Consider the following 21299-nt stretch of genomic DNA (forward strand, 5'->3'; position numbering starts at 1 on the left):
GAAGTAGGTCACGCAAGGGAAACATTTCGCTTGTCCCCTTTTTTCGCCTCTGCACCGACGTAAGGGGGGCGAGAGATGACGCCACAGGGGAAAAAAGAATACACAACATATTATAAACTTATGTAAGTCATCGAGAAGAAATATAAGATTTCTCTATTTCTCGTCCAAGTTGTAAATATCGATTATATGATATTTTAATCGAAGTTGAAGAGGAGATAAATTATGAAAGCCGAAAATACTGGACAAGATTCTTGGCATTCGTAGGAAATTCTAAGGGTTAAAAATTAAATAATAAAAATTCATTAAACAAAAATTATTTCCAAATTTTCGAAATCATTATTATTTTTTAATTTAATCTACAGAGATGACATCTTTATGTTAAATATTTGATCATGTATTTTTACAACAGATGGCAGCAAATTCGTTCTGGACGAGAGAAATATTCGAAACCTCCCTCCAGTTTTTAATATATAAATCCTCCCCACCTGATATATATTTTTGAATCTTCAATTTTTTTCCACTCCTGACATAACGTCGACAGAATATTCTATAGCTTTTTCCAACATCGAATAATTTTTAGCTTGTTTGTTAAGGTAATTTTCATTTCTATAGCTCAACAAACATTCATGGCGAAGATATTTTTCAACAAACTTGAAGGTTGTGTCCTCTGGCCACTTCACCATCCAATATTTCCGCGTAATTCTGGCGAAACTTCAGGAGACGACGGAGTATGAACAGGTTCAAGCTTGAGATCAAAATAAACCCCTCCGTGAGAGAGCAAAATGACCCCTCCAGCGTGGCAGGTCACGCCCACTGGTGCATGCTTATACGTCTACTTAACCGGAAAAAATAGAACCGTTCTTATCTGACTTACCAACTAAATCACTTCTGCACTTGCGCACTTGTCAACTAAAGCCGTGTAAACGGCCCTTATCGTCTGCATACATTGTATCGTACTTGGCAACTAAAAATTAAGTTACCAACTAAAGCGGTTGCGTCGTGTAAATGGGCCTTGAGATTAAATACATGAATATGAGCTTGATTAGCATTCATAATAGCTGGACAAGTTGGTAATAGCTAAAGAAAGTTGATTAGCAATTCAGCTCTGATACAATTTGCTTAACATCATGTGCATTTTTGCAATATGTTTAATAGTCTGTATATAATGATTTTTTTTTCAACTACAAGAGTTCTGTTAATCGAAAATTTATTTTTTTATGTTACTCACAATATTTTGGTACTCGGTCTTATATTGATCTCCAAGTTCACTTGAAAAATTTAGACGAATACAATTTTTCAGAAAGCTGATATACACAATAAAAACTAATTTGAATACTTTCAGAAAACGGAAACATAAATTTATTGAGCATATATTTTTCTACTATATTTAGGAGAGTGGTTAATACAAAGGCGAGGAGGAGTGGGATTGTGGCGTCACATATCATGAAAAATAGAGTCGGCTCGAAAAAAATGGAAAACAGAAATTTAAGGAAAAATACTTTTTTTTGTTAACAACATGATATAATATGTATATAATATATATATAGCACAAAGAGGAAAAAAAACATAAAACAATACGGATATGTATAATACACAGCTATCACAATTTTTATGCAATAAAAAGCATCTTTTCAAACAACAGAACTGCCTGTCAGCAGAAGAACAGCGTGTTGCGATTGCAAGAAAAAGGGAGGAAGTACATTGTAGCACCAGGACGGTCTTTGTTACTTCGTTGATCATCATTAGCATTAATTAATCACGTTTCAGCAACCCTCCAAAACCTCATCGTCCTGTAGCATCATGATCATCACCAACAGTGAGTGTTGTTTTTTTCTTTAAACTTATCATTAATATTAAGTAAAATTCAGAAACATTCTACCAGTTTGAGTTATCGGTAATTGATGGATGAGCTTTAAGAATAAAGTACAACTGTTTATTAATTTCAATCCCATTTAAATTAAGTGCAATTTTTAATGAAATATTTTAAGTTTTAATATTTTTTTCCTTGTACTTTTAAGAAAGATTTTGTGCATTATTTACCAACATAAACCATTTGAGTATTTTTTTCAATTGTTTCTTTAGCCATGTTCAGATTTAAGCGCTTCTGAATTGTACTGAGTATTAATGGATGCATCATAGATCCCCATTCGATTGAATATTATTGCCAACTGGAATCAAAACTAAATTTATTTATGTGTGTTCACTGTAACTTCAGCTATTGTGATTATTTTTATGATTGTAATAATCTTCATGTTATTTATTTTTACTTAATGGTTCTGACCCTTTACAAATGTTGTGAATCCGATTGGTAATGATATTCGACAAACCATCTGATTTCTTGTATTTTTTTTTCTCTTTACAGCGTTACTTACATTTTTTTAAGCAGGAAGTTGCAAAAAAGTTGCACTTAATGCTTCAAGCAAACAGATTCATTTTCCATCAGCGGGAAGAAAAAGCCACACACATTTGTATTTAAAAAAAGGGATTTTTTCCTGTATAAACATTCGAAAGAACATTCTTTAGCAATAGAGAAAACGCAGGGACCCATGATTGAAAAAAAGAAAAGAAAAGAGTCCCATCACCAGAGGATGCAATCATCTTACCCTTCTCCCCGAAATGGATGGAGACAGATGGACGCTAGAATTATTACAATTATTTAGCGACCTAATTTTCAATTCATATATATACACATATATATATGTATATGTATGTATTGTATACCTCATTCATAACTAATATATTGCAAGATAGGAAAAGCATCATTTACAACCTTTTAGCTCAAAACAGATTTTGCTTTTTTTTGTCAAATAACATTTGCCCAACAATTGGCAGTTGAGCATTTTTCTACAACTACAAGAAAAATGGCGTTTTATTTCGAATAACTTTACAGCGATTAGCTTTACACCGATTGGCAGGTGGTGGTTTTTTTATTGGCTTAATTTTAATTTCAACAAGTTGAGCTTTAGGTCACCCAATGAAATCAAACTGCAACCACTACACTCATACATTAATATTCCTTTTGTCAAACTACATTTGAAAAGATCTAAAAATTTTATATTTCTAAGGGCTTCTTATGTATTTTCCTCTTTGAATTTTAATGTACTAATCTAATCTTTTTGTTATATATTTCCTTGCTTATCCAAAGAAATCAGGACTTGAATAATAAGAAGTTTAAACAAGTTTTTTGGTCATGTCTGTTAATGAAAAGTTTCATTATAAGTTAAAAATCTAATTTTTTTTTGCTTATCATGTGGAAAGAGTACAACATGTAGTTGTGAATAAAAATATTCAATACAATAGCTTTAGGAAGTTTCAATTTTTTGTTATTTTTTGATTTAAAAATAGGAGCAAGGTGTACAAAAACGATGGATGCTCAATTTAAAATTTTAATTAGTTCCTCTTATGCAATGATTTTACTGAAAGTAACCTCACCCTTTCTTGCTCTCAGGTAAATAATTTTCTCTTATTTTGATAAAATTAATCTAAGAAAAGGACTAAAAAGAAATATTTTTGTTTATATTGTTTTCAAGTCCTCATTTCTTCTGGAAAATCACATATATACTTTTCTTCATTTTGCATTGTTGAATAAGTAAATTTTTTATATCCTATATATTCTGGAGATTTAAAATTTTTTTAATATTAAATAGCTTTTGAATTTTTGAAGTTTTTGCCCCTCTTGGTATACAATTGGAATTTAGTCAGTTTGATGCTTCAGTTATAGATTGTATATAGATATTTTATATGTGTGTATATATATATATGATATAATAATATAGGCTTTTTTTGTATTTACAGAGATAAGCTTTTTAGAATCATTTTGCAACCACTCTCCATACACAGAATTTCAAAAGATTTTTCATTTATTCAATAAGAGCACTTGGTGGAAAAAAAAGAGAGAAACTCTCACATGTGAAAGGGAAGAAAATTTTATATATATTTATTTTTACACTTGCTTTATGGCAACAATTTTGAATGCAATGTTTCTATTGTAAATTATGAGATGGATAATCTTAACTGAATTAAGGTTTTATCAGTGATTAGACTTTTATTTTGATATTCCATGTATTATTATTGCCCACATTCACATTAATGCATATGAATTCTGGTTTTGACATTTTGATCAATCATATAAATGATCTTTCATTAGATTTTGTATAGAAGGCCTTCTTTGATTGGTCAGTACTTCAAAAAACATTATTCATTACATGTTGATGCAAATGTAAAACAATAATAACGATGTCAAAAATATTTCTTGAACTCTGTTTCAAGGTTTGCAATGAAGAAAACATTCACGATTTACAGAATGGTGTTTTTTTTCTTTTTAATTCACTTATTTATTTGTTGCCTGAATTGTTCAAGCAAGTTGCTTTTGAACTAATTAAGTCAGAAATATGGCATTTATTTTTTGATATACAAAGATTGGATTTATTTAGATGCACAAAAAATTTGTAAAAGTACTTTTAGGTACTTTGATTGCAAACAGCCTAAAGCTACGCATTCACTACAGCGGAATTGTTCTGTGTTTTTTTAGAATATAAATTTATTGATGCATTAGTATCCAGCCTCTAATCAAGCATGATAGATTTCAGTAAATTCTGAAGAATTTAGGATATTTTTCCCCATGTAAATGCCAATATATAGCAGAAAATTTGAAATTTTTGAAATTTTTTTTCCAATTTAATTTATTCAAGCGATTGAATTATTAATTTTTTTGCTCAAAAGGTTTTATTTCCTAACGGCTTCTTGACATATGTTCCGAGGGAACCTTGGAAGCAGATCAGCATGTTTCCTAATGTTTAATTGATTTTTTTGCATGAAATTGATTGAAGTTCTTCCTAGCAGATATATGTAAAAAAAAAGAAAATTTTACAGTTTTCACATGTATTTCGCTGTGTACTTTTCACATCACAGGACCATACTACACATATGGCTCAGGCATATTTCTTCTTGCTGACACATTTTTTTTCTCCAAGTTCCATGTCCTTGATATCACTCAGTTATTTGGAATTTCGGCAACTTTTTTCTTTCAATATATATATATATATATATTTCTAGCCTTTTGAAATAAAGGCGATAAACAAGTTCACTTTCGCAGGTGAACCTCTATCATATATACACACAGTATATATATGTATAATCATATGTACAAAAGCAACAACGTTTGATTGGAGGAGAAGTTGAAGCCTTGGTATGTCACAGTATGACGTCACATTACTTTTTTTTAAATATGTAAGTCTGTATATACATTATATTTGTGTAGTGACTGTACCTTTTCTTGAAAAAGGATTTGTATGCTAGTTATTCTTTGTAATAAGAGTTGTTTTTTTTTACAACAAAAATAAACTATGGAGTATAATTGCGCAGGCGAAAAAGCAGCTTAGGATTTTGTGATAATCTCACTTGAACTTCCCCTCCCCCTCAATCTGAGAGGATATTCCCCCCTAAAGCTGGTAAAAATACCTTGGATATCGTGAACGACATCACCTTGTGAATGTTAATTGGCAAAAAATAATTAAATCTTGATATCTCCCACAGCCTTGTTTCCTCTTTGTAGTGACGTCGTGCTATTCAGTAGAGGAACAGCTCTTCAAACTCTTGGTTGTGGTCGAAACCTTTGCTTGTGGCAATTAGCCTCCTGAGATCTGTAAAGCCTGGTTAAGGTAAAATTTCTATGCAAAGTGAATGAGATATACAGACATAAATGAATTAGTTCTAGATAAATATAGCTAAGTATACTTTGAATGTGATTTTCGACAAGGGATTTATCAGGTTTGGACATAAAAAAAACACAAAGTGCATAGGAAAATAATTTTAACAGAAATAATTTGTGAACTACAGCTACTCAACATAGATAATGGTATAGTAAAGAATGATTATGCAAGATTTCATGCAACAAACACACAGCAGTCTGCAAAATAATAATTGGGTATGTACAAAAAGAAATAATTTTATATGGTTCAATTAAAAGTAATAGACCAATTTTTGTGTAAGATTTGCACCTCTTTCTATGTATCATACCAAAAGAAGTTTTATCGGTAACATTTGGAGAAACATTTGCTAAAATATCAATGATTGCGATTCTTGACTCTCGTCAATTCTGTGTTGTGCTGAAATTAGTCTCAAAAAGAATATGAAGATTGTTTTTAAAATTTCAAAAATCAATGATTTCAATCATCAACATCTTGGGAAATTTTTAGTCAAATTTCTTTCGGAAAAATAGAAACACATTTTACTAATCTACTTTTTTTATTATAGGCTGTATAAAAATTCTAGTTTTTGTATCCCACCCCGGAACTTATTATATTTGCTGATGTTGCATCTGATTGGGCATTATAACCTAACAATACTGCTATCTAATAAGTTGCATAGCTATAGCTCTTTCTACCTGAAGAGTGATTTTTGTTCAAAGGCACATTGTAAATACACACTAACAAAACATCACTCCATCAATGCTGATCATTTTAGAAATGTGAAAGCAAAATGGAGTCGAGTGTTGTATGTATAGGGTGGGTAAAAAGAAATGTACACTTTCAGCATTTATAGGAAAATATTAGACATATGCGAATCATATATAAAGTGATACTTCGCATGAGCTCCCTGGTTTGTGAATATTTTGGCTAACGAAGACTTTCTCGATGTTTTTCTGCCTCAGCTTAAGAATATATTTTGCAATACAAATGCGTACACCAACATAAAATATCTGTGATGTGTGCTGAATTTTTGGGCCTCAATCAAAATTAGTCTAATGAGTAACTGCCACTCTAGCCAGATTAATCGATAGCCACCTTGGAATTCACTTTCCACAGAATACACCTCTCTTCCTCTTTCAGAAAGATGTTGAATCATTTCATTTAAGATGAATGATTAAGTTCAGAGAAAATGCATTTGAAAAAAAGGAAAAAGCCTTAGACTTTTAGAATGGTTTCAGTGCGTATGTTAAGACTTTTTAATACCAAACTGAACAGTCTGGATATTGTAGGAACTTATCTTTTTCATCTACATTTCTGATGAGCTGACTATATCACAAAGCACACTGCCTCACACACTTTTTTTTAATTGTGGCTCATACAACCAACTGCATAGCATACATAATGTAAAATGAAAAGATGTTCAGTGTTTCATCCACTTGTAAATTCTCCTTCATCCAATTATGAAATTGTTTATCTTAGCTTTTGGTCTGTTGCTGTTTTTTTTTTATGGTGTTTCTTGATGGTTTATGAAAGTTACATTGTACACTGAAGAGCCAAAAAAACTGGAACACCTGCCTAATATCGTGTAGGGCCCCCGCGAGCCCGCAGAAGTGCCGCAACACGAGGCATGGACTCGACTAATGTCTGAAGTAGTGCTGGAGGTAATTGACACCATGAATCCTGCAGGGCTGTCCATAAATCCGTAGGAGTAAGAGGAGATCTCTTCTGAACAGCACGGTGCAAGGCATCCCAGATATGTTCAATAATGTTAATGTCTGGGGATTTAGGTGGCCAGCGGAAGTGTCTAAAGTCAGAAGAGTGTTCCTGGAGCCACTTTGTAGCAGTTCTGGACGTGTGGGGTGTCGCATTGTCCTGCTGAAATTGTCCAAGTCCGTCGGAATGCACAATGGACATGAATGGGTGCAGATGATCCAGATGATCAGACAAGATGCTTACGTTCCTGTCACCTGTCAGAGTCGTATCTAGAGGTATCAGGGGGGTCCCATATCATGCCAACTGCACACGCCCCATACCATCACAGAGCCTCCACCAGCATGAACAGTCCCCTGTTGATGTGTAGGGTCCATGGATTCATAAGGTTGTCTCCATACCCGTACACGTCCATCAGCTCGAAGCAATTGGAACCAAGACTCGTCAGACTAGGCAGCGTGTTTCCAGTCCTCAACAGTCCGATGTCGGTGTTGTCAGGCCTAGGCGAGGCGTAAAGCTTTGTGTCGTGCAGTCATCAAGGGTACACGAGTGGGCCTTCGGCTCCGAAAGCCCATATCGATGATGTTTCGTTGAATGGTTCGCACGCTGACACTTGTTGATGGCCCAGCATGGAAATCTGCAGCAATTTGCGGAAGGGCCCATATCGATGATGTTTCGTTGAATGGTTCGCACGCTGACACTTGTTGATGGCCTAGCATGGAAATCTGCAGCAATTTGCGGAAGGGTTGCACGTCTGTCATGTTTATTGATTCTCGTTGGTCCCGTTCTTGCATGATCTTTTTCTGGCCGCAGCGATGTCGTAGATTTAATTTTTTACCAGATTCGCGATATTCACGGTACACTCGTGAAATGGTCGTATGTGAAAATCCAAATTTCATCGCTACCTTGGAGATGCTATGTCCCATCTCTCGTGTGCCGACTATAACACCACGTTCAAACTTACTTAAATCTCGATAACATGCCATTGTAGCAGCAGTAACCGATATAACAACTATGCCAGACACTTGTTGTGTTATATAGGCATTGCCGACCGCAGCGCCGTACTCTGATTGGTTCCATGTCTCTTTATTTGCATACGCATGCCTGTACCAGTTTTTTTGGCTCTTCAGTTTAATTTTGGGTAGTTCCTGGAACCTAGTTAAACAGTTTTCTGTAGAAACTTATGGAAAATCATGTTTTGGATAAAAAAGATTTCTACTTATGAATGTGATTCCGTAACAAATTATCTTCATTAGCCGATGTATCACTGTACATGATTTGTGGTATATCTTATTATGGCAGTATGCATGAGTGCAAGCTGGTCTAATAATTTAAAAAAGTCTCTGCACATATGGCAGACAGACCTTGAAAACTATACTAATATGAACACGAACATTCAAGCATCTGCCTCTTTCACTTCCAATGTGAAAGACACATGTCAGCATTTCTCAAACATGAAACACTTATAACTCTGTCATTATAAATATGTTACGACCATGCATTGACATACGAACAATACTTCCCAGCATGCATAAATTCATTACAAATTGATGTATGTCTAAGTGTACATGAGTTTGTATGTATGAATTGTTTTGTCCAGGCAAATATCAAAACAAAAACTGAGTTCTTGTCAAACACCCTGGAGCATATTCTTTTTTGCACCCATCACAGTTTTATTTGAGGCCTACTTTACCTACCGTACATAATTTCTGTCTTATTACCACAGAGGCAATTTACTGTAGACTCACAACTATCCGACTTAATGGGGAGAAAGGCAGACCATATACAAAGAAGGTAGCACCCTTTTTATATCAAAACCAGCTCTTTACTGACCTCTTAATGCAGACCAGTACTTTATAAATGTTATGTATCATTCTGTAGTTTTGAAAATTTATTGCTGAAAAAGGAAGTCCAAGAATAATAATATTGTGTAAATTTTTAAATAAATTTTATAATGTCTAACTTAATTGCTGGAAACATAAAATCATGTACATTGTATAGTATGAATAGGGACACTTTTAAAACAAACAAAACATTAACGTAAAATGTATGCTTATAGATCACAAGAAATACAAAAATTATTTTTTGAACTGATTTTAATGTTCATTGATAAACGATTACACAAATGTGAAAAAGTAATATAGTAATTCATTTATGTATTATTCTTTAACTAGACCAGATAGCTGCGAGCCAAAAAGTCTACTATTTAACCATTTTGTTTCCCACAGCTAATGTCATTCCCAAATCAATGAAATCTTTAGTGTTTTCATACACAAATTTATACATGCAAGCAAGAACTTGCCGATTTGCTGCTTCTTGATTTGAGAGAGTATATATACATGTATATGTTGAGATATGTCAGGGCCATCATCTCAACTTTTTCCGGGGGGGGGGGGGAAGAACATGTACTCAATGTATGTATATATATATATATATATATATATATATATATATATACCATTTTTAGAGTATTTTCAAAAGCCGGGGAGGGGGGTAACAGCCTCCCCTGACCCCCCAAATGCTGGGCCTGGATATGTGGCAGAACTTACTGAACATGTATCATATACTGTCGAAATTTGCCATGTTAGGCCATTTGGTAATTGGCATACAGGGATGCAACTAGGGAAGGGGGTCTGGTGCCCGGACAGTGGACCAGAGGGAGGGGGGGGCCTCAAATTTCTCTGTTTAAACTTGCCTTCAACATTACAAGGGGTGCTCCAAAATACATGTTTGCCTCAGCTCACCAAGAAACTGGCGGCAACCCTGTTAACATAGACACAGAAGGGCATACACAGGATAAATTTTTTGAGTGAGCACAAGGATTTTTTTGCTACAGAAATTTTAAGTTACCAAATTTCAAAAAGAATTTTAAATTGACAGACTAATTAAGGTAGCATATAAAGGTATTTTCTTTCGGTAATTTAATTTTTTACTAACAATATTTTATATTTTTCAATAATTAAATATTTTTAATATTTGATCATATTGTGGGCCCTATGCCCCTTCCTGTTACATTGACATTCTGGTAGTAGAAGTACCTTTGTGAAGTTTCCAGTTTACTTTTGCATTGTGTATTAATTTGAGTATTTGCAATTGAAGGGTTGGGCTGAATAATTGTCTATGCTACATTTTTTGCAAAATCTGGTTTTTGGCCAGATAGCGTTCTGTGTAGCTTCTGTTATACATTCTTTAAGTAAGTTCTTGCAGAAACCAAAAGATGTAGTTACTATGCCATTTTATGCAGCTGCAATCGAGGCAAAAATGTTGTTTCCTTAATTCAGTGATGACTTTTATTGTGTCACTTCCATAAGTTAAAAAAAAACTACATAGATCATTATTTGGCTAAATCCTTCAATTGAATTTGCATTTTTTTTTGGGGGGAGGCTATGTTAAAGCTGGACTATTTACAGGGTCACATCAGTTGCGACAAGTGATGATTAGAATTCTCTCCAGTGTGTTTGGCAATAGAAATATTCAATCATTACACTTCACTCATAGTTCGAAAAGTAGATGGCAGCACTATAACAAGCATTACACAGAAACAAACTTCACGTTACATTCCATCATGCACAAACATGCAACATTCCCTCATGTATAAAATCACATCACAAATTTTGCAATGAAACGTGTCGTCGTAAGTGGCTTTCTTAATTTAACACATGTTAATATGCAATTTAAGCTGCTGCAAACAAACTCATGCTAGCAATTTATCTAGTGCTAGCAAGCTAGTTTCCTATGGAATGGTGAAATTTTTTTTCCGCCAAACCCTGTATAAAACTATTTTCACAAGAATGTTAAATAAAACTCCTATTGTTTTTTTTGAAGAAAATTCAGGGGTTTTCTCCCCCCCAAACAAATTTGATTGCTATCATTTTTATCACATGTGTATTAGACAGTGGAATAGACAGTATCACATCATGAATGCCAGGGGCTCCGCCACTGGACTTATCCTGTTGCCGAGATCTCTTCCAGCCTAGCTTTCGTGGCAGACAGTATCACATCAGGAAAGCTTTGAGAAAAAAGCTGATGCGTTAATCCGAAGTGAATCAAGTTGTTATTTAAATCATGGATTATTTGTTTTTAGGTGCAAAAGCAATAACATGATACAATCAAAGCACAAATTGATATACATACCTATCACTTCGCATGCTGGTGCATCTTCAGTTCAAATAACAGCGGCCTTACATCGTGGAGGTGGTGCGTTATAACTAAATGAAGAAAAAAGAAATGTAATCTGGCTGAGGTTATGCTATTCAACATTATAAAAGCAGTTTTCACAATGCAAGTAGAGAATTATGTCTATCTCAAAATGAGTTTAATTATTTTGGTTTGTACAGTAGGAACCTCCATTGACCGATGGTGATGGATTTGACTAATGAGATCTTTGGTTAATAGACACAATTCCAGATAATGGGGAAAATAAAAATCTGTTGATCACTGGTAAATTTATTCACTAACACATAGAAATCTAACATGGTACCATAATGGTTAAAATGTGAGGGAATTAATAATAAAAAAATATCTTTGAATCATCAGTTTTTCTGGTTTCCTCACCCGTCGTTTACCAGTGAAAAGTGTATGTGAGGTTACTCAAACTCTTGGTCTACTTTACTGCACACAACTCCAGTCATATATCTCCGTACAATTTCCAACCAGTGGAGTTGTGGGTGGGAAATGAAGGTGTCATCTATTGGTGGTCGCCCCAGGCGAAGATAGGTACTTGTTTTTCTGAAGTTTTTCACCCGGATTCGAACCCTTGGACTTTGATTGTAACCTTCATGGTGGAAGACAAGCATCTTACCACTCCGCCACTCGGATTCTAAGCACTTGGTCTGGCTGCTTACCTCAGTTAATCAAGGTTCTACTGAATTTGATTTTAAATGATAAATTGATAAAATACTGTTGCATATCATATCTGTGCTGGAAGAATAATTTGCAAGTGCATAATAATTTGTATGCATTATAAATGCATAATTTATTTTAAAATAGGCATGAAGTTACTCATATATCATAAACCTATTTTACCAAAGTACAAAACAACCGTGCAGAATAAGTGTTATGAATTGAATCATTTGGTTTTGAGAGGAGAATATAAGTATGAAAATAATAGGAATCAGGAGGGAAGGTGCATATACTCAGGGTGAAAGGAATCTCTAACCATTCAAATTAATTAGGTATCAAAAGGCCCAATGCGTTTAGCCATGCAGTATTTCTAAAAAAGAAATTACAGCCGAGCAGCAGGGAGGGGAGAGATAAAGAGGTGAGAATATTCCAAAAACAACATTCATTTCAATACTACATTCACTCACTGTTCATTCGAAAGATAGATGGCAGCACCCACTGGCACATATATAGAAGATGCACAGCTCGCTTCTATATTGAAACTACTGAAACTTTCCTGTGATGATATGCATTGCTGTTAGGCAGTGGTTCTTTAAAGTGTGCATCGCGGCTGGCATTAATATGTGCTCATTCAATATTTTTTTAGTTGCTATTTGTTATATCGGTGTTCCCCCTGTAGTGACAAGAGGTAAATTTTTACGTCACTCTTCCAAAATATATTGTCCAAATTCGAAATATATTGTTTTTTATATATTAATATAAAAAAGTAATAGGCTTATCATAAAAAATTGAGGTAATAAATTACGATTTCACAGCAGAAAATATGTCATTCATGCGAAAGTAGCAAAAGAAAATGTGATACCGCGGACTCCCCTTAAAGCCTATTCACGGACCACAGGTTGAAAAACGGTAATAACCGTATAAATAACGGTTTAAAGGTCAATTTATAGGTTTGCCTAACCTTATTATACCCATGCTGTGTTGGAAAAGGCTACACAGACCCATTCTCTTCAACAAGCCGGAGGCCTAGAAATTCTGGTGAATGCAAATTCTTACAATTTCTTCTCTCATCTATTTTCAGATTTCTATCAAGTTTCAGAGATTCTGTCTTTATTCACAATTCTATTAAGCTTTTTCAAAATGAACATATACCCAGGGGTGCCTTTCGGGAACCAGTGTTACAGCACCTGTGAATGAAAATGATCCTTACAGAGTGCTCACGGATCGCCGGGAGTTCGCGGACTACAGGTTGAAAAATACTGTGCTAGACTAATCTATAGCAGTGTTGCTTGATTTTTTTGAGCTCATGGCACCCTCTGTTACCAAGCCCGCCCTCCAATCCAGGAGTGAAACCCTTTCTACTTATTGAATTGAATTTTTAGACGGAAATAAATTTTATATGTATAAGGCCGATCCAGACCCCTGAGAGGCGTGGATCCGGTGGGGTATAATCTTTTCCAAAAGCCAAATTATATGACAAATTTGGGTCTGTACCGTATAATACGGGACGAACCTGCGCAGTTGATTGGCCCCTCGCGACACATAACCCTGAATATTTCCCGAGCTAGAGTTCAGTGAGCTTCCCATTGTGAGGGTTTCTATGCAGAGCAAAGTGATGTACTGGGGAGCATACTTAACTGGAAGTAATATTTGCACACTAACTCGCGACGACCATAACATCAAATCTCATCGTGTAGGCCTTCTATGGGTATGAGTCCCCCTTCCTAGTTCCTGCTCGGAGGATCCCACGCGTTAATATGTTCCGGGTTCCATGGGCAACTCTACTGGATTCTTTCCCCACCATATTTCATTCGAGAGCTTTATTTCTTCCCGGCCGATTTTCATAGCTCTCTGTGGCGTACTTAACTAATTGTAGTGGCTCCCCCCCTTTTTTTTTTACGATTTTCAACTACTGATGAAAATCGTGATCAGAATATCCCAATGATCGCAAGTTGAGAACCACTGCTCTAGAGAGCCGCGGATAAACGTTGGCTGTTGTAGGTCCCGGTCTAATTAGCCCTCGTGTTCAGAAAATGACCGCGGGTGCTACAAAAATGCTCAAATAAAAGTTTACTGAGGCAAGGGTGCCGCGTGCGGCAAAGGTTTGAGAACCACTGTTGTTAGGTGGCGAAGGCAGAAGTCCCCTCCAAAAGAAAGTTCTGGCTACAATCTTTTAAGTGACCAGCGAAAAATCTATTTTTTGTGGGAGCAATTTAGACTGATCTACTGTTCCAATTCCGGAGAAGTTCTAAAATTAATCAACAGTTTTTTTTTCTTTCAATTAAAAAAAGGAGTAAAATGTTGAACAATATTAACATTTTAAGAAAATGTCTTCAATCCAGTAGTTCACAAACTTTTGTCTTCCGTGGCTCCTCAGAATAGTCTTAACAAGGAACCGTTTTATGGTATTGAATAGGCGCTCGTTAGCAAGGACAGATTACCGATGTGCCCCTGACAATGGTTGGCGCTGCACAAAGAAGCCGGGGCACACTTTGAGAACCAGTGCTTTGATAATTGAAAATATTTAACTTGATCACATCCATGACTCAATGTTTTCGGACAAAAATTTAAATATTCCAAAAAAAAAAAAAAAAGAAAAAAATTATGATGCCTTTTCCCTTCTTGTCAGCGATTTTTTGAGTTCATGCATTTCAGCGAAAAAAGTTCAGTTACAAACGTGGAATTTTTTTTTGTTCTGTTCAACTGCATGTTCCAGAAACATCGGGTGGTGATGCCGTCAAATTGCGAACTTGGTTGACGTGAAGGCTTACATCACGCTCCCACATCCACGGTATTACCACCGGCACACTCTGAGCTGCGTGTGGTGTCGCAATTTTACACTTCCAACTCGTAGCAGAACACGGTAGACAACATAATGATGATCATCTATTGCGTACAAAATAGTAGTTTTTTTTGTCTTGTGACTTCATTTTTGTGTTATTTCTACAAATTATGAAATTCTACGATGCTAATCAGGTTGTCATTTTGCCCCGTCTATTGTTTCCGTTCTGCGAGAAAATTTCTTGTGTTTCGTGAGTACAGCGACACTTATCGGTAAATTTTTAAAATTTCTTTCCCTTCGACAAAACAAGCTTCCATTACTTCAGTTTTTTTTATGTAAATTTCCAAGTCATTTTGACCAGGGGTTCTTACTTTATAGCGTTTTGAAATCACAACTTTAATTATAATCGCCCTGTATATCGAAATTCAAAAGAAAAGAAAAACCTAATTCTAATTTTTTTTTCTTTTACTTGTAGCAAGCAACAAGGCGTCATCTGATGCGCATATAATGGTTAAGCAGGAAAAAACAAACATGTAGGGGAACAACAGTGAGTGACTTCAGCTAACAGCGCACTCAGAGATTTCCTTTTTCTTATACTGGAGAGAGAGAGAAAAAAAAGCTATATTCAGAAAGAAAATTCTTGAAGGAAGAGAGAAGAGTAATAAAAAGCACAGAAACAAAAACATAGAAATCAGCGGAATTTCTTTTCCATGATAAAAAAAAAAGGAAGAATCGAAAGGAATCGGGCAGCAGCTGCACTTAAGAGAAGAAGCAGATGAGATGAAGCATCTGCTAGTATTACGCACTTTAGACGGAGAACAAAAAGATCATGCAAGTAAGAGTCTCTACTATTTTATACCTATGTGTGTGTATATATATATATATATATATATATTTTTTCCTGGAAAAATGCCCGAAGGAGTTATTCTTCCGGAAAGGTCGATCGTTAATTTATTCGACATGCTGAGAATGCAACAAAGAGGCGAAATGTAAGATTTCTGGGAACCCGTAGGGAGAGAAAAATCTGGAATTCCGAATAGTAGCTAATCGTGCTAAACAAAATCATTCCATTTTTTTCCCTCCAAATACTGTCAAAGAAATTTACTGAGCCGTTATTTTATCGAATTTCGTTCTTTTATTACCAGGATTTATTTTTTTTTCTTTCTCTAAAATCCAGCGAACGTGTAGAATTTATTTATTTTTCTCTAAAGGTAAAAGTTATGTTTTATTTCATTATTACAGCTGATGTTACCACCTTTGAAATGACACCATTTCCATTGCCGTGAATGCAATAGATTTCATATTGTAGTATTGAAAATACAAGTGCCACAACAGACAAAATGTCGAGGTGGCTGTAAAAAATGCGCATAAAAATATGGATGTCGAATGTAACCAAAATATGGCAACCCCAATATGAAAGCATATAAGTATCGCGAAAGAAACTAATAATTGATAATATAATAATGCACTGTCCATAAAAAAAGATTATGGTTGTCTTATTCTAACTATGGATAGCATCTTGATTTATCCCACCATGTGTTTATCGTACTTATTTTTAAACTTATCAATTGGTAGTACTCAGGTGGTACAGAATGAATTTATATAATTTCATAAACAATTATAATCTATGAACAGAGATTATAGTGATCATATTTTTCTCCCAGGTTCTTGTGTAAGAGGTAATAGAAGAATGCATTGCTAGTGCCCTCCAGAGAGAGAGGTTACCAATTCACGATCCTCGGCGATAAGCCATTCCATTCACTATCAACGCTATTAGAGAAAATCTCGGCGACAACACAACCTGAACTGGTGTCCCCTTGCTGAAGCAGTTGATTGACGGTGTATTAATAACTCATGATCCATCCTATCTATCCCGCTGCAAATTTTAAACTTCGATCATATCCCCAGACACCTGCGTTCTTCCAATGTAAATACATTCAAGAAATCAAATCTTTCTTCACAGCTCAAACCTTGTGTGCCAACAAGACCACGCGCAGCTCTTCTCTGCACACCCCCTCAACGAGGTCTATATCCCACTGTAGGTATAGTCTCCAAAACCGTACGGCGTACTCCACTCAGGACGAACTAAACCAACACTAAAAACCATGCTCCTAATGTTAATCATGCTAATATTGCCATAAACAGTAAGAATATTGCAATTTAAAACTATGGAATTTTTTGCGAATGACTTTTCAAAGCTGGTTCTACATTTCACTAAGTGTGATTTCTAACACATGGGGACTGCATAAAAAGTTAATTTTTATATATTTTTCTGTGTATACGACCACACAACAACAAAAAATTGCGTCATTTTAGAAAACCGCATTTTTTGTCATTAGAAAGATTTTCGTAACTGGAATTATACTGTAAGTCAACGATAGCAGAGATAGTCCTATGGACAAAACATTTGAAGCATCATGTATAGCAGGGACGCGCATCCTCTGGTCCGCCTAGGGGTTCTATCCGGCCCGCGAAAAGTGTTCCAGTAGTAAAGTACACACAACACTATAAATACCCAGTCTGACCACATAACCTTCATAAAGTACGGGGAAACCGAATGCATAAGAGATATCACCAATTATCGCAGAAAAAACCCAATTTTTATATGGTCTCCCCCTGCGTTTTAACTTCAATTAGAAAGCTGCTGAGGAGAGACAAGGCAAAAAAAAACAAGATTTTTTTTTTTGTTGGCCTCAGGAGAGACATTGAGTGGGGTATGTACGGTCCTTCAATGTTTAATGTCTCCTGAGGCCGACAAAAAAGTCCCGAGTGTTATGTTCGCTGAGATATTCGAATTCAAAAATTAGAGAAAAGTCGGGAAAGAACAGCATAAATGAGGGAAAGGAGCGATGTCCGATAAGAGAGTTTACGCTTTCCCCCCCACTCCAAGTTTTCTCCGATTTTTTTAATTTAAGTTTTAGCGGATATTGCACTCGGGAGCAAAAAAAATTTTTTTTGTTTGCCTCAAGAGAAACAGGGCAACAGCTTTCAAATTGGAATTTAGAGGACAAGAGGGCCGCATAAAAATGTAGAATTTTACAAGGGGGACTTAACGCACCCCTTGTATGTATATGACTATAATTAATTCTGGGGTCTTAATTATCACAATAAGTATTATGAGTTATAAAGTCATGGAAATTATCTTAATTCTAAAAATTCAATTCGGCCTTGTTGAAAAAAACGAGACATTAAAAAAAATGGGATGGCCATAAGTAATTAGCTTTGAAATCATGGGGGATGTGCCATGAAATACGGGTCTTGTAGTCACCCTATAAACAGGGCCGGACTTAGGCAGGTGCGGAGGATGAGGTTGCATCGGTCCGCGAAATGTTAAGGGCCGTGAAACTGAGTTTTATTACATCGATTATGTGTGTATTACATTCAACTATAACTCCATTAAAAAAAAACACGTGAATTTGAAGTTCTGTTGACCTATTGATTTTGAAGAAAATTTATAGTTTTAAATACAGTCGATTCCCATCTTAACGAACTCGAAAAAAATCTCGTTCTAACGAAAGCGTTTCTAATCCCCTAGATAAGTTTACATAGGAACAATGTAAAAATCTGGAATTCCTTTACAACGAAATTTCGTTATTACGGAGTGATTTCTCTGGTCTCTTGGAGTGTGCGTTATACCGGGATGTGACTGTATTGGAAAATTTTAAGACCAATACTCAGGGCCCCCAGAACCCTTTCAGCCTTTTCCCATTTGGGGGGGGGAAGGCACAGTATCATGAGACTTGATATCCACCTGAACTACCCAGTGGACCTATGCCCATTCAGACTGCCCTGCACTATAAAACCTCCTCGAAAAGGTTTTTTTGACGAACCCGAATTCCGAGTCTTTTAGTAAGTCCCCCCCATAAATGGATTTTCAGTGAATGTATAGAGCAAAAATGGGTTAACCTCTGGGCCTAATTCCTAACACATCTCTCGCGAGCGGGAGGAAGCGGCATGCATTTAAATATCAATTAGGGCCGCAAAACCGTTCCTGCACCGGGCCGCTAAAGGACGTCCGGCCCTGCCTATGAAGACCAGTTTCTGGCCCGTGAGCGTGGCAGAAATAACGCATATCCCACGGGCAGAAAAGGTTGCGCACCACTGCTGTATAGTAGATTGTAATGAATTTCAAGAAAAGTGGATTATATTCGGGGCTGAATCCATCTCGAAAAAGGACATGAAGACATCCTCACGGAAGAGCGTCGGTGAAGCTTTCACCGCATTCTTCACCGAGAGATAAATTCGATAAGAAACAAAAAAAAAAGCATAAATGCTGTATATACGCATTTATTTTACGAAACATTTCCCCTCCCCACAAAAAGAAAAATTCCCAGTATTAAATTACTCGGAACGCAACGCGAATAAATTCTCAACAATAATCTCATTTATAACGTATGTGGAAACAGATGAATCGATGTTTGTACGTTTTTCAGTGTATATTTATTTTTATTTATTTTCGGGCGAAGAAGTGAAAAACAAAAAAGCCGCAATAGAGGAGGGGGGGGGGGGAAATGTGAAAAATGGATTTTTGGCGCTGGGGGAAAAAATGGATGGGGGAAATCATTTTTTTTTTCATTCTATGGGTGAGTGAAGAAACGGATATATATATCTATCTATATACGTTCACAGAAATTCCCGTTGATTCATTCCTGTTCCGGAACTCGAGGGAAAAAAATCCGGTACAAAAATTCGTTGCTGGTTGCACGCCAATGAAGTATATGATCCATTTCTTTTCCTTGTTTAAGAAAATAAAGCACTGATATATCACTCTGGTGGTGGGGAAAAAATTACGACGGGGGGGGGGGAGCATTTTAACATTCAGTAAAACCCCCCCACCCCCCACCCCCAAGATGCGGTTACCTCTCTTTTACGCCAAATAATTTCTCCTTGTATAATAAAAGTATGGATTTTTCCAACCCTTGATTAACGGCCATCCTCTCTTTTACAGACGAATTTTTTTTGTCCCGCCGGTGTTCCTCCCGAGAAGAGAGGTTTTACTGTTCTTAGGATTCTATTTCGTATTGAAGCGGTATGTAAATGAGTGATTTCTTCTGAAAATTAAACGTTGGGGGGATTATAGCGGAAAGCATAATTCCGTTATGAACGTGTTCCCCGAGCCTGGTAACCAGACCGGGGGGGGGGGTGGGTGCGGTATTAAAATTTGAGTGATACCAGTGGATATGTATAAAAAATATATCTACCAGACCATTGGCTTTCATTTGCGTTGTGAGCCTCCAGAGATGTAGCGTAAGACACAATTTCGTTACGAATGCGGGCCGCAAGCCTAGTGCCCAAGACGAAGAGGTATGAGAACTAGACGGAGACAAAGTGATACCGGGGCGTTGTCTTAACGAGATCTACCCGCAGATATCGAAAACACTCTAATACAGCAGTTCTCAACCTTTTTTGATTCTTTTCTCAGCCCTTTATGGCCCATAATTTCTATGGCGGAGCCCCGTAGGCCTATTTCTTATTTATTCATCAGTTACTGATTTATTTATGTTATTTAAAATATTTATAACTATTTTTTTTTCAAATTTACTGTTTTTTTACTTTCCTCGAGCGGCCGCGGAGCACCGGTTGAGAACCGCTGCTCTAATATATTCTGAATGTTTCTTAGCGCTAGAACGGCCGGAGCAGTCATTTTTGACGGTTTTTGATTTTAAAAACGCTATAATTCTCGGCAATATTTGATGTAAACACCCCAAGTTTTGGTGACTTTTCATTTTTTCTGTACTTGTCTCAGTGTACAGAAATTTGAAGACATTTAAGGTTTTGTTCCGGAGATATCGACGTTTATACGTAGAACGGCCAAGGAATGTGTAAATTGTGTGTGTTTTCTCCTTGTGGTAGGCATTGATGTATATTTTTGCTTTTGGGTTTATTCCCTATCATTCCCTGATGGCACACACAACACAACATATATCAAAGAGTAACATACTGTTGGCTCCTAAGGAAATGGCCGCGGCTTCAAATCAAAGTATTCCGGGATTTTACTAACGATTTCAAAAAACAGACTTTATTCGAATTTAGAACATTAACAAGCGTAGCCTAAATACGCCTACTTTCCTCTACCATCCCTTAATTCTATCTCTCCAATATTACTGCTCTCATACTTTTTTTAAGTTTTGACGTTCTTACAAATCGCTCCACCCCAAGTCACGTTACATTTCTTCCTTTTCAGCGGCTGTTCAACAGCTTCCTACAATACCAATAAGAAAAAATTAATAAAATAATGCTAATCGTTGCATCATGTTACTGTACAATCTAAAGTC

The 21299-nt window shown here is 36.0% G+C and overlaps 1 protein-coding gene across 8 annotated transcripts in view; it reads right to left on the reverse strand.

Annotated features, from left to right (window-relative positions):
- Positions 1 to 1190: 1190 nt before the first annotated feature.
- The window catches only part of LOC149071729 (potassium voltage-gated channel protein Shaker-like), a 432235-nt gene continuing 412126 nt past the window's right edge, over positions 1191 to 21299 (reverse strand). For 4 of the 8 annotated variants that reach the window (XM_089248036.1, XM_089248043.1, XM_089248041.1 and 1 more), the window contains exons 3-4: positions 11535 to 11608; positions 1191 to 5651 (exon numbers count right to left, since the gene is read on the reverse strand). In XM_089248036.1, the coding sequence (XP_089104162.1) occupies positions 11566 to 11608 (43 nt within the window). In that variant the 3' untranslated portion in view covers positions 1191 to 5651; positions 11535 to 11565. The remainder of the gene's footprint in view (positions 5652 to 11534; positions 11609 to 21299) is intronic. The other 4 variants (XM_089248039.1, XM_089248042.1, XM_089248037.1 and 1 more) reach the window with 3 other exon arrangements.

The sequence above is a fragment of the Pholcus phalangioides genome, unplaced genomic scaffold (genome assembly GCF_987345545.1).
Source record: "Pholcus phalangioides strain wild (caught in Gottingen) unplaced genomic scaffold, Ppha-v1.0 ptg000018l_1, whole genome shotgun sequence".
NCBI classification, from domain to species: domain Eukaryota; kingdom Metazoa; phylum Arthropoda; class Arachnida; order Araneae; family Pholcidae; genus Pholcus; species Pholcus phalangioides.